This window comes from Fulmarus glacialis, unplaced genomic scaffold (genome assembly GCF_000690835.1).
Source record: "Fulmarus glacialis isolate BGI_N327 unplaced genomic scaffold, ASM69083v1 scaffold12120, whole genome shotgun sequence".
NCBI lineage: Eukaryota > Metazoa > Chordata > Aves > Procellariiformes > Procellariidae > Fulmarus > Fulmarus glacialis.
Window position 1 is genome coordinate 14,499 of NW_009185835.1, and position 15,286 is coordinate 29,784.

At 36.6% G+C, this 15,286-nt stretch overlaps 1 protein-coding gene across 1 annotated transcript; it reads right to left on the reverse strand.

Moving 5' to 3' along the window:
- Positions 1 to 1,087: 1,087 nt before the first annotated feature.
- On the reverse strand, positions 1,088 to 14,478 carry TGDS (TDP-glucose 4,6-dehydratase; the record flags this gene model as incomplete). Its single annotated transcript, XM_009580100.1, has 11 exons — positions 1,088 to 1,484; positions 1,889 to 1,986; positions 3,909 to 3,967; positions 4,524 to 4,689; positions 4,974 to 5,017; positions 6,785 to 6,844; positions 7,704 to 7,802; positions 9,987 to 10,129; positions 11,156 to 11,246; positions 13,902 to 13,970; positions 14,412 to 14,478. Coding segments are annotated over 11 exons (994 nt in total), but the record flags the coding sequence as incomplete, so codon positions are not given.
- Positions 14,479 to 15,286: the final 808 nt, after the last annotated feature.

Genomic DNA, 15,286 nt, shown 5'->3' on the forward strand with positions numbered 1-15,286 from the left:
CTTCCTGCACCTGGGATAATGAGGAAAGGACTTCTGCACGTTCTTGTGTTTTGAGTCTTAACTCCCAATTTCTGAGAGACTTGAGAAGTCACAGCAATCTCCGAGTGCACTGCAGCGTCCTAGCCCCATGCTTCTGCAGCTCTACCCAGGGGCAACAGAAGGGTCTGGGAGTGTGCCACGTACAGAAGCGAAAGTGATAAAACCAAGAAGAGTTTTCCCTTCTCTGTCTGCCACCTCAAAACCAAAAAAGTGAAAATAGTTCTTCCTGTATCCTGAAAAAAAAATTAACAAACAAAAAAACCACCATCTACTTTTTCAACGTGTTTACTTAAAAGAAACAAGTTACACCATAACTTTTGTTACTAAATCAACTTTGAAAAAGATTCATTGACATATTTCTAGAATTGACGTTTCCTCCCAAACTTTACATTAAAACTCAAATATTGTTTCATCTTTAAAACGTTTGTCACCAAAAAAAATCCTGAAACACTGCACTGAATAAGGTGTGCCTACCCGCAATTCACAGGAAAAGTAGTTTTTAAAATTTTTCTCCATAAATAACCTTCATATCACAGGAAATAACATCACTGGAATGTTAACTGTGTTACAGTATTTTAAGTTTGTTACAATTACAGTTAAGAAAAGGAAATTAACATGTAAAAGACAGTAATACAGTAAAAAGACGACATCTAAAATGGAGCAAAGTTTAAGAAAATGCTTCTGGAAATCTCAGCGAGAACATCTGCTACATCTTGACACCTTTCCCACCCCACTCCCCTTAAAAAAAGGCATTAAAGTTATAGAGCAGATAACAGTTTAATCAGTCATCTACAGAAGGTAATACTGCACTAACAGAGAAAAGGACTGAACCATATGGGTGCCATATCTAGCTTTTATCAACTGATTTATACTCTCCAGAAAATATAGCATTTTCCCCCTTGATTAAAAATAAACCACAACTCTTTAAAGTGACAAAAATAACATATTATATTGTAAAAACAGACTAATACAGGTGAACGATTCCAGAACTAAAACAAGTTTCATTGGAAGTTCCCAAAGCTGTAATCGCAATTAATTATTCTAAATTAATAAGGCAGATTTGACATCAGTTACACTAATTTATAGCATTATAAGTATTCTTCACCCTGTACAGTTCTTTCAAATCAATACCTAGGGAGAATATAGTATTGCACCAAAAGCTGAAATTAACAGGTTCAACTTATAAAGTGCTGAAACCCTTCCAAAGTTGTGCCGTACTGTAGTTCTGTATTCATCGTGGTTCATGTATCTTGAACACATTAAGAGTTCAGTGTGGCCACTTGATTGCAGGCTTTGAAAAAAAAGACTGTATGAGGTAGAATAAACTCCTTCAGGTTCTCCGTCACCCTACGCACTGAGCTGTGCAAATGGCTCTGTCACAGGAAAGGGCTCCAAAGCTTTCTCTGAGTTTTTCCAGTTGTGAAAGTTTTCTTTGTACCATTCAACTAGTATGAAAAGAATGCTGATGAGTCAAGTTGACCAGAGATAAGAGGGAAATTCAAACATTCCACAGATATTATAAGACTAACAACATGCTAATAGTTCATTATGCAAAATTTTAACCTATAATATTAAAAAAAAAAATCTAGTTTAGATTTTATAAATTCTTTATGCAAGACTTATTCTAGCATTAAAAAGTAATTAATTCTAATACCTGATGCTACTTTGTGATTAACCTTTTTTTTTTAATCAGGTAAATTCACTACTTAAAAAGCAGCAAATTTTACGTAAAATTAAAGTGTTAAGCTCATTCTTTAGCTTCTCATTAACTAACCTATATACCCATTTTCCCCCCTTTCTCTCCTCCCACCCCTTCTAAATCAATTAGTGTAAAAGGCATCAGCCCTACTTGTTTTCTTTATTCCTTCTTTCCAAGGCACTTTAGGTTTCCATCCTAAGTTGTGCATTTTTTCTGAATTCATGGGGTATCTCAGGTCATTGGTAGGTCTGATGAAGTATAAAATGCACATGGAAAACAATCTGATTAGACTTTTTCATTAATTACAGATGCAGTACCTCACACTGTCTTCAAACCAACATTAGGTATGCTTCCATTTTGAAAATTCCCATCAACATGAACAGATTATATTGCCTTCAAATAATACATGGCAGTTGAGCGCAGCTACAACACAATTCAGTTTGTACAGCCAGCTATTTGGAATTGACTAGAATAAATACGAATTAATCTTATTGGCACAAAAATTAATGCATAACTCAAATCACTGCCAATGCAGTTGTGCAAATCAGTGCATTTGCAACTCTTTAGACAGTCACTATGCAAGCCAGTGTTTTCCAAAATCAGCATTCACATTTTTCATCCTGAAAGCCCACAAATTTTCCACACACTTCAGATCTGAAATACATAGACTTCCAAAGCATTGTCATTACAGTGCTTCATTAGCTACACAAACTTACTAATACTGAATACGTAGAATCCCAGGCTGCAAGTTTCAGTACAGAAAGAGATTCCCTACATTTAAGCATGGCACAAATTTTCAATTCCACAGTCTGGCAGTTAGGTAGTCTAGTCTACCACTCCTGCATTACTGGCACTAGCATACTGAATAGTTAAGCTACACGTGCAGACGGAAACCAGCTACTTATCACCGTTATTAAAACATGCTAATCTCAAGCAGAAGCAGAACTAATTTTTCCATGGCAAGTAACCCCTGTGACCTTTTAAGTCGCTCATTATAGAATTAAATAATCATTAGTTAGGTATCTTAAGAATCTTTTATACGGCCTCAACATTCTTTGAAATACATATTCTTAAGTGGTTAGTTTTCCCAAGCCCATTTATGTTTAAACATTAGTGGACAGGGCCTAATACATATGAAGAAACATCTCAATCTGAATTACACTGAGACCTACTGAACACTCACATCATGTGAGCCAAAGGCAATTTGTTCAAAGTCCTGCGATACACTCAGATACGATTCTGAAAAACACTTCCTTTTAAAAACAAAAATTAGTACATTTAAAGACACTTCAGTTGCCATGATAGCAATCCAAATGTGAACAGAAAGTGAGAATTCTAAAGGCCATAATAATACTTAACTGCTAAGAGCAGATACGTCATTTCTAATCACTCTGCAGAAACAAAGTGATATCTAAAGTAAGCAGAGACTCATTGTTGCTGCAGAAAAGAAATGGAGATAAAAGAACAGAGCCAAACCAAGCCTGAAATTAAGGACGGAAACACACAGCAAAAGCATATTTATAAAAGCTATCCATTTTTGCCGCCGCCCTAACTTTGGCACCTCAGTTTTACATCTATTTTTGAGATAGCAGTTTCAGGTTAAGATAGGAATCTAAAATTAACTACACTCCGCAGGTGCATATTTCTGCCTGTGGAGAGTGCATCTTACTCTAAAGCACATCTAAGTCTGAACTAGTCACGTTAACGTCAAAATACTAAAGCTAAATGAGAGACAATGGGATTCATCTCACTCAAGTGATGTTGAATACAAAGTACCGAATAAACTACCTAAACTACCCTTCAGAAAAGATTTAGCTACTGTGTAAAACCTGTCCTTTTCCCAGAGCAGACTTCAGTAGTGAGAAGTCTGAAAAAAGTTTGAAGACAGACAGATTAGCATTACACATTCCCTTTCAAGACATATACTCTGACCTAAAGATCCAAATAATAAGCAGAAATCCTGTTTTTCTATAAAATGTTCTGTACAGATCATAGATGTCAAATCCATTAGCAAACAAAAAAAAAAATATTAAGAAAGCAAAACAGCTCTTACTCCCTCAAAAGTTTTCCCTCCTGCAGAGCAGAAACACTTTCACAAAAAACTATTTGGCAAGAGACCCAGAAACCTTCAGGATAAAGCTATCCTGCATGTGCTTCACTATTTTCTTACCTGTCTTTAACATAATCCATCCAGTGCTCCATTTCAGATTCCGAACTGGTCTTCTTTATCTGTCAAGAAGAGAAACAAAAATCACACCCCCACATCTTGCACTGTGTTAACATACATTTAAAAATAGATTTTTTTTTTTAAAACAAGATTTAAGTCTGTTAAAAAAAAAACCCACAAACAGAAATGGTCTTTTGTCTAAACTGAGTTTTCAAACTACTGAAATTATCAAAACTATCTAGAACAACTCCAGTACTTCTCCTTCATCTGAGCGCTGCCTAACCATCCATAATCAAATTGTTAGATTTTAATAGTGCCACATTCTCAGACCAAAACTGAAGCAGCCAGCATGAAAAAAACCTACCAAATGGCATTTAATCATTACGCCAGTTATGTCCAAGTCAGAATAACTGATGCAGCAGTGCAATGCACGATAGCCTGTACTGCAAACTTACATAGTACAACTGCCACAGAAAAGGTAGCACATCGTTCTCCTACAACTATCTTCTAAGACCCACCGCAAGCCTAAGCTCTCTCTCTGAGCTAAAAAAGGTTTACAGTAGAATTGTTCATATGTGCAATAACTGGTAAAGAAAAACATCATAGCTCTTTACTCACTAAATGGATTAACTCCTTAGCAAGCTGGGCAATGGACATCTCAAAGTTAGTTCCAATGTTATAAATTTCACCTGGCTTCCCCTCCTTCAGGACAGTAAGGAATGCTTCTACCACATCAGTTGCAAAAAGGAAATTCCTTCTCTGAAGTCCAGAACCATGAATGCAGCTTAAAACCAGGAAAAGGCAAGAAATTTTTGTTAATCCTTAAATAGAAGCATTCAATTTGTTAGACTGTGTTTTAAGCAGTTTTGCTGTTAGCAGTTACCTGAAGGTACCTTAAGTAGCTGACATGCAAACAATCTTTAGTTTTTTTAAGGAAATCCTATTATTAAAATAAGCAATTCATAACTTAGTTACGAAATTATCATTTTACAAACTATACCATGTATTTATAACTGTAATTACAGTTTTATAGCACAAATACCACAGACAAAAAAGCAAATTACATACCATTTTCTGTTCTGTTGCAACAAAGATATAAACTTTGGAATAACCTAAGAAATTGAACAAAAAAACATTACTCCGCTATTTTAGAAGCTGTTACTCTGCAAAGAACATGGGGCTTCACCAGTAAATATCATTAAGTATTTTAATAAGACCTTTTAAATACTTTTAAGTTTCCTTAAGTCTAATCAAAGAATGCATCAAGCCTAGAAAGTGCAAGGATTCTTTTAACCTGGTGCAAGCAGAGTACCTTTTACACAATATTGTCTTTTCTGAAGTTCACAGGGAATCAAGATGTTTGTGTGGGGTTGGTTTTTTGTTTGGTTTTTTTTTTTTTTTAAAAGTAGATGCCTCTATTGTGTTGTAAAGCTTATCCTTCTGGTCAATCACTACAAAACAGTAGTTACAAATGTAGCATTTTTACAAAAGAAAGTGGTTCCGTTACTTTTCCCACACAGAAGTGCACTAAAGTCTAACTAGGGATGACTACTGCAAACAGTTTAGAACATGGTTTAAACATCCAGCAAGTTGCAGTAAATCTATAGCCAAAAAGTAACAGTCATTAAAATAGTTAAATCTGGAAGAGAACCAATAGAGAATATCAAGATAAGTAAACACGGATTAAATGATAGCCACTAGCTTGCAGAATAAAGATTTACAATATTATGTTCAGCTACAAGCTTAGATCCATTCATATGTCCCAGAAAATTCAGAACAGTTGGTCCCACTATTAAAGTTTTTAAACTGAAACCATTAGAAAGCTATTCCAATTCTTTTAATTTTGTTAACTTACTGCTCTAAACATGGGAGCAGACATACTAGGTAAAACTAAAGATCCATCTAGCCTAGTATTGTGTTCTTAGCAGTAACTAAAAGTGGATACTTGAGGAAGAATATACATTAGCTGAAAGCAAGTAAATAGTGATACATCCCCTGAATATACTCCCAACATCATGCAACCTGTAACCAGACATTTCCCAAGCCACAGCTCAGTGAAAACATTTTTTACAAACCATTGCTTATCCACCTGCAATAACGTAGGGAAAAAATTTATTTGCAAAAAAAAAACCCAACACATAAAAAGCAATTCAAATTAAAAAATATCTCACGAGAACTGCAAAATACAGCTACGTTTCGCACAAGCTCCAAACTCCAAAGAGTACATATGATTATCACTATCACTCCATCAGTGTATTTCCATTCACCAGCATAGCAGCTCTTGGTATTGCCTACAAAGGCAACTCCCTCTCACTAATACCCACTTTAAATAGTTACCCCGCAAGGTATATATGGACACATGCAAAGAACAAGTCGCTTTGCGCTACTTCTCACCATATATCTGATTGCTATAGTTTCATCTTACCTATCTTCTGTACAGGTTGGAACATCTCTTTCTATACCAGACATATTGCTCTCTTTGAAATGTTTACCTTAGTTATTAAACATTCCTAATTACAGCACATGACATGTGAGTTAATGTAATTTGTAGGGGAACCCTGCCAGACACAGGGCAGTTAAATATCCTTTGAAAGCTAAAAAAATTACAAAACAAAGTCATTGCAGTAAAAGTCATGTAAACAACTAGAAATCTCTAACTGATGCTTTACTGACAACCAAAATCATGTGTTCATTGTGTTGATGGTAAGACATGCTAGTGTGATATCAAAATACATAATCACAGGTAAGTGTGGACAAATATACTTGCAAGACAGTGCTTTTTCCAAAAGTCAGTCCATTATTATGAGAAAAAAGTAACACCACTACAACCCTAAATTATAGTATACTGAAGCTCAGAGTAAAGCATAGGTTTAACTTACTTTTTCTGGATACTGGTGTGGTCCATAAACATTACTGCTCCGTGTGATAACAACTGGGAACTTAAGAGCATTAAACATGCATGTGATTACATAAGAAAATGTATACCAGTAAAAACCTGTAGGCTTCTTGCTGATCAATAAACTGACACACCCACAGTGCTTATTCAAAAATCTGCAAGCCCTTACAAACATTAATGAATTAAGCTATCCATCCTTCTGTCAAATAGGCAAGGGCCTCCAGCCTTGTCGGACTGTTAGAAGCACCACAAGTGACAAATGTTTGTAACCTCTCAGTCTTGCTATGGAACCACCATAGGACATTACATACATGTATCTGGTTGACTGAAGACTGGCTTACTACTTCTTATTCCAAGAAAACGTTTCACAGTCATTAACATCTTATTCAAGTCAGATTTATGTCACAAACAACACTGCAGAAGGATTGGTCAAGAACAAAAAACTAAAGTTTTCAAAATTTAAAATATTTTTGTTTAAACAAATCTGAGTAATAGGGGGTTTTTTCCCCTCCTTTTTTTTTTTTGCTTTCACTATAAGCCTAGTCTTAATACAATTTGAACTTTGCATATTCTACTTCTGTATAAACAGATTTCCTTCAAGCTTAACATGTTTTTTAAATTGCTAATGTTCTCTTTGACCATTTTATCAAAGAACATTTTTAGACATTACAGTTCAGATTTAAAAAAAAAATTAAAAACATTTGACGTCTCCCCACTGTCTTGCAGTATACCTCCACCAATAAGTGGTGGACATCCTCCGACACATCCAAACTACAAGACTAGCAATCAGGAAAGAGGTGGCACTGTGTGGACTAGTACTGATTTTTCTTTTATACCCTTATATACGTAATACAGACACTTAAGTATGGGCTTCAGAGTTTTTGAAGCTTGCATCAACTTACTTGGTACCTTTCCCAGTAAGACTGAACAAAACACTCTGCAGCTGCTTTAGAGGAGGCATAGGGATTTGTTGGACGTTTTGGTGAGGATTCATCAAATTCCTAAAATGAAAAGAAAAATTTGTATTACTCAATTTCTTTTGCCCAGATAAGTCTTAAAGTTACAAAAGCTGCAGTGGCAGCCGAAATAAAAATCCCTAAAAATCCAAGCACACCAGTCTGAGAAAGTCACCCTTCCACTTACAGCAGAAGACCAATAACAAAAGACAGTCTATTCATCAAACACAGGAGGCAGCTAGAATACCAGCAGTAATATTTTTATACTTCTAGCAGAGTATCTCACAGTAGCAGGTCCTTAGATTTTTATCTTGTAAAATAATCACTGTTGCCACAGGAAGGTTCAATCCTTTTCAGGCGCATATTGCCTCAGAGTGCCATTGCACCACAGCTAGCAAATTGACCTTTCAGTCCTAAATAAAAGGCGTCCATTCTCCCTTTCCTATAAACTTCATTTCTACAAGAAAAGTAGAATTTCAACACAAAACCTTCCAAAGCAAGGCTTCAACAATTCTGACCTGTTCCAGAAGAGGTAGCTTCATGGCTATCCTGCCACTTCTATCTACTCACTTGGAGGGAAAAAAAAAAAAAAAAAGACAAAAAAAAGGATACAATAATGAACCAAAGAAAGGAGGGATTCTACACTGCCTGAGGTGCAATTCATAACAATCACTTCAACATGTGATTAAAAGACTCACTGTTCTTATCTGACCTTCGCCTCTGTTGTGGTTTAACCCAGCAGGCAGCCAAACACCACACGGCCGCTCGCTCACTCACTCCCCCACAGGGGAATGGGGGAGACAGTCCGGAAAAAAGGTAAAACTTGCGGGCTGATATAAAGACAATTTAATAGGACAGAAAAGAAAGGGAAAATAATAATAATGATAAAAAAACATACAAAACAAGTGATGGACAATGCAATGGCTCACCACCTGCCGACTGATTCCCGGCCAGTCCCCAAGCAGCGGTCACCATCCCCCAGCCAACTCCCCTAGCTTATGTACTGAGCATTACATCATATGGTATGGAATACCCCCTTGGCCAGTTTGGGTCAGCTGTCCTGGATGCCTCCTCCCAGCTTCTTGCTGGCAGGGCATGAGAAGCTGAAAAGTCCTTGACTAACGTAAACTACTTAGCAACAACTAAAACATCGGTGTGTTATCAACACTATTCTCATACTAAATCCAAAATACAGCACTATACCAGCTACTAGGAAGAAAATTAAGTCTATCCCAGCCAAAACCAGGACAGCCTCTGAAGTTAATTGACCCCGATTTACTTTTTGACCTTCCTTCCCCCAAAAAAAACCTCACTTCAAGAACTTCCACTATGATTCACAAAGAGAACAAAAAACAGATTAAATGAAAGTGCTCTTTTCAAGGCCCAGAGGCAGAAAAAGTTCACTTGAAGTTGCCTCAGCAAAACCACTGGAAAACACCATCCTTGGGTATCATAAAAGTCTACAGATTGAAGTTGTGTTGAAGGAACTGATAAAGACATTGCAATAATAAGAACGTGCACATGACTTTTCAGAACTACGTTAGTATTTTCATGGATTATGGCACAAGACTCCTTGGCTGTCATTTATACCTTTAGAAAGACGAGCATTCATAATTTGTGTTCTTACTGAGCTAAATTACATTTCCTGAATTAAGGTCAGGCATAAATTGGCAAAAATCAAAAAGATTTCCATAGAACAACAATAAACATCTGCATATTTCTTCTACTAATACAGGAACTGTTTCCTGTTCAAATTGTCAGTACCTACAGTTCTGTTAGTATTTTAGCTAGAGTATAAAACAGTTCCCTGCCTGTCAAGTTCATAGTCAAGGCAGAGAAAGAAAAAAAAAAAAAACCACAACACACCACACCACCAACCAACATACTGTGCACATTACTGAAGTCTCATGAATGCTCCAAGGCAAAATTTGTATAATACATTCTTTTGATACTATCTCTGAGGAGTATTCACATGTCATTAATGACCCCAAACTCACTGCTTTAGGTAACAGGCATTCAATATAAAACATGCTACAAAAAAAAAAAAATCAGGACAATTTTGATACTTAGCTTTCTAGAAACAACCAGTGCTTGTTTACAAGTTCCAGTATTGTCAGACATAGCTCAAAAGTCATATATTTACAGAGGCCAAGGAAAGTTAGACTCATTTTGTTTTTACTATTAAAAGCAAGTAAAGCTAGAAAAGCCCTCATGCACTTTCAAACTCACCTCATCAGTGCTACCTCCATACACTTCATCTGTACTAACATAGACAAACTTCTCCACATTGGCTTCATGCGCAGCAGCAACCAGCACGTTAGTGCCATAAACATTCACATAGGTGAATTCCAGGGCATGCCAAAAAGAAAGATCTGCATTAAAAAAAATTCAGACAATTCTGATTAAATTTAGGCAAGACATTGCTTCCTATTGAACCATAATATTAGAGGCTGCAATATAGACTGGGACTTTATCACTAGTTCTTTGATTGTCAGATAGCAAGGTCATTATTAAATGAAGACACTTTCTACACTTACTTGAAGACAAAACCCTTGCTCTCAACAAGAGGCTGGAATCAGGAGCAAAAGCTTGTTGGCTATGGATGGTTCCATTTGAAATACCATTATCTAACTTTATTTAAGTGGCAGCATAACTACTTCCCCTCTCCACCAGGAAGGGCCAAGCTCAGTAAGAAAAGTATCATTCAAAGACAGTTGTAAGATACAGTAATATATACCTATTACTATTAATTAAATAGCACCTGCTTTAATTCTTAGAGTTGTCCCACTGACCTAATGACTTTCTGCATATCGAATCTGACAATTTTGAAAAGCATTTTCCTGGAGAATTCTTTGAGAATTTTTTCTCATGATGAAAGGAGTATGGTAGGGATAGTTCTCATTAACAGTGTTACTGAAGAGTGGTAATTTGAAATACGCACTTTTAAGTATAATTCATTCTCTCTTTTTAGAATCCAGGCAGGATTCTGAAGGGAACTATGCCTGATCCTTCAGCTTCCACAACGTGTTTTTTCTGCAAGGTTGGAGCCAATCAAGTAAAAACTTAAGACTATGTACTCTTTTTCCGTTGTCTTCATGACTCTACCAGTACACTGTCAGTTACATGTGTGTCTAGATGGAATTTTAAAATGTAATGCAAAAAAAAAAGGCATTACCATTCATGCACAATAAAAACAGACAACAGTCAGATGAAGCACTTTTTAAATTAAGGCTGTGAACCCCTTTAAGTTAAAAAGGCCACCAGACATTGAATCACATAGTTTGTAGAGACAAACTGTATCCTTGTTTTATATGAAGGGAAAAGACAAAAAATATCAGTATATATTTCAAACAAATATACGCATAGAAAATAATACCAAAACATGCAACAATGCTCACCTACATGTGTTTGGGCTGCAAAATGAAGGACTATATCTATTTTCTCAGTTTCGAAGAGCTGTTTTATAAAATCAGGTTCACAAATATCTCCCTAAACAGGAAAAAAAAATCATTAACAAATTACTTTTGATAGAAAATAGTGAGCTTTCATTTGTACCAAGCGTCACGTAACAAACTGTTACAAAGGAAGCACAGGATACAGGCACTACCAACTGAGTTTTGGGCAATTTATCAACGCCATGTCTAAAATAAGATGAGATATAAATTTCACGTTTTGAACAACAGCCTCAACGAAACTTATTGCAGGATTTATATTACTATTTAACATTAGAGAAGTAGAAGCATCGCCCCCAAAATATACACAACAGAAGTACAGTGTGTAGCTTGAATGCTGAGGTTGAAAGGACAAGTTCCCACAGCAAGTAAGAGTTACTGAAGTCTGGCTGACGGACAGTGACACCTAGTGGCATTACAAAAGCTGAAGTGGACTTCCACTTTTGTCAAAATACGATGGTTGGCTGTCTTGCAAGGATTTTGGTTTTTGTTGTTTGTTCTGGTAATTTTTTTTTTTAATTGATATATTTAGAAAAGAGTCAGGCATCGACACACAAGCCATTCTTTAGTTTGACATAGAAGCAACAGCAGCTTTTAAAGGTAAATGCAAGCTGAGAAAAAGCTTTTGGTATTTAGCTGTTGGCTCAACTTAAACAAGATAGTACCTGAGAAGAAGGGTAGGAAGACTTTTGTATTTTCAATAACAAGGCAATTAACTAAAAATAGTTCAAACGCACCTATGTTTTAAGAAGTTCTCAAGCAATAATTCTGAACAACAGCCTCAAAGAAGTACTGTATGTCAGAAATGGGAAGATGATGAACTGATTTTCCTATTTCTCATCCCTGAACAGAATTGAAACACTCCAGTGAATACTTCAGGCTCATACATTACTTTGAACTAAATCATTACAATCACTGATTTTTTTTTTTTTAAACTGAAGTTCAAACTCGATACGTCTGTGCTGAGAAATTGTGATAAAACTGTATCCTTCATACAGCCTCTTATGCAAATTTTCTGAACTTTTACTTCTCTACCTTCCAAAGCAGGCTTCTTTTCTACAGCACCACTACAGCATTTATCCTTCCTGCTCTCTCCTAAGGCCAGTAATAGTGTTACAGTTCTAATTGTAGAGCTTGTCCATCAGAGAGTATTTTTTCCAGTGCATTTTTTCCTATCAATGTAAACTGTTTGGCTGCATATAAGCTCTGATCAACCTTCCTTCCCCTCCTCCCCCTGCAAAAAAAAAACAAAAACAAAAAAAATCCACACCACACCACACAAACACAACACAAAACCAAAACAAACCACACAAACCACCAAACCGAAATTATACGGTTGTAAGTTTTGTGAGAATATATTCGTACCCTAGTTCAGAAGCAATATAGCTACATCATTCCTTGTTACTATCCCCCTGCTTCACATAGGGATCTGGCTGTTTACGGGATGCCTTCTAGAACTCCATGCTATCCCCACCAATTAAATGTTAATATATATCCAGGTAACGAGGCTTTTCTACAGCATTCATACATTTCATATCACATACTGGAAACTGTCAAAAACATTAGGAAAAATAACCAAAAGTCCAGTTTGGGCATGCTTAAACTGCGTACATTTGCTTAGTAGCCATCCCCTTTCCCCTCACGCCAACTTTTGTCCCAAGAACTCTGAGATAATCACTTACTTAAATAAAGAGGTAAGTTCACAAAAATATCAACAACCAAAGAGATGAGGACAAGTTCAATTCCTAACCTTGCCTGAATCTAAGAGATATGCTTAATTTACATCTACTACCTCTGACAACATTGCCCCAAAGTTGCTATTTCAGAAAATTAAACTATATGCATTTCTCTGATGTCCTGCAACCTCGGGCGGCCCAGCTAGACAGAGAGACCAGCATCAGTACTGACTTTCATAGAGGGGAAGAACCTCAGCATACAAACCCAGCAGCCAGAATGTTTATCTGAACAATAAATCTAAATCCATCTCCTGTCTGAAGATAAAACTGTGGAAACAGTAAACTAATTTAATAGGCAAAATTTTAAGAAGGAAAGGCATACCTTGAATGTTCCCATGAGACCCTGTTCCAAAACAACTATGAACTACACAGCATCAACAGCAGCAAAAGCAAGAATGTAGCCTGATGTCTAGTGCTAACAGAACAAGGAGGAGCGTGTTGCACACCACAGGATATGACAAGTGACAGTGTTTGAAGGTGCAAAAATCTAAGATAGCGTCAGTGAAGCATGGAGGAGCCAAATTTGAGTCCATCTCATCCATACCACCTATCAAAAGTGAAACTATCATCCCTAAAACCACTCATCTCCATAACCAGGCTTTTACCAATTCTGTACCTTTATTATACAATAAAATCTATCAACTTTCAAAAGACTATTTCACGTAAGAGACAGAACATACTGCATTGTCACAGACTTCTGTGGGTGAAATATGAAGTCTGTTAATAAGGTAAACAGATGAAGCAAATGCTGTTATGTCCATATGATTGTCACATACATTGGCATATTACATACACTGACTCATTCTTGACAATGAATTAGTAGAAGGAATTTCAACTTCACCATAAATGAAAGCAATGGCTTCTAGTTTGGGGAGCTCTGGAGACCATATTACCTTGATACGAAGGCATAAAAATCAATAAAAAGTCAAGTTTCATAGAAGAGAAGGCTTTATCACCTGGATAAACTTGTAGTTTTCCTTTTCAGAGACAGTTTCAAGATTCTTCAAGCTTGCACAGTAGTCGAGCTAAAGAGAAATACCCACACAATATCATTAAGTGGGCTTTGTGAAAGTAAATAAGCTAACTCAGATCCAACCTAATTACTAAAAAGTTTGAGAACAAAGTAAAAACTTCTTTCAAAAGAAAAGCTATTTTGCAAGCAGACACGATGAAGCTTTAAAAACACAAAACTCTGAAAGATATCCTAACTGCAAAAATTCTTAAACAGAAGTTTAGAACTTCAAAAGCTTCCTTCTTTTTTTTTTTTTTGCAAATAATTATTTGTGGTGGGCACAGGACTGTAAGAATGAACAGCAGCTGAATTTTCTTCTGTATAGGAACAAATGGATAGTCAAACAAAAATTTAATAAATAACAATAATCCATATAAATTTCAACATGCTATAGATTGCATTAAAAATCATTTAAGACAGTTTTCCATATCAAGAAAGAAAACAAGCTACTTACCTTATCTAGATTTATAATCAGATAGTTTGGATAGTTTTTCACGAGAGAGACAACTACATGTGAAGCACTGTAGGACAGAAGAAAAACATATTTTACAGTTATATAGTGAGCTTCAAGGTAACAAAAAGATGACAAATTACAAATAAGTTTAGCAGTATCAAAAGACTTTGGGGGAAGAGGGGGCTGTACTCAAGACAGGAGAAAGAGGAATTCACAGCAGTATTTTAAGATATGTCAACATTATTCTATTGATAATGCCCATAACTGCCTACTGTTAAAAAAAATAAAAATCAGATTAAATAACAAAAGAAAACAACACTGCTCACAGCCACCTAAAAAAACCACAAACGCTGTTATATGCTATATTCAATTGCTACTCTAAAACTACTTTTATACTCCTAAGTTTATACATTAGGTATTAGGAACAACGAAACAGCCAACTCTCCGAACTCACCATACTGACTCCCAACTCTCCGACACTGCTGCTAGATGTAAGAAGAAATGACAGCCTGACTACAAGGTGGCATTTCTCTTTGGTACAGTCTTGTGTACAAGCAGCTCACCCAGAGAGTTCAGGTTTGGCAGGGCTTATTCACGTCTCCAGCCCCCCAAGGTGGGGGGTGCACACAGAAATCTAGTCCTCTCACAGCTTCAGGCTCTGAGCACGCTGACTGGCTCAAGCTTAAGATGGACCTAAACTTCCTCTGCCTCGAGCAGAGCCCACAGCACTGGGGAGTGGAGGTGAGAAACAGGAGCTGGCTCAAAGCACAGCCACCCCCCTACCCCACCCCGGCTGAGGCTGAGCACCGACTCCCACGACAGCGCTGGGAGGTGCCTTCACCCAGCACCCTCTCCCTCACCACGGGCGGAGGACA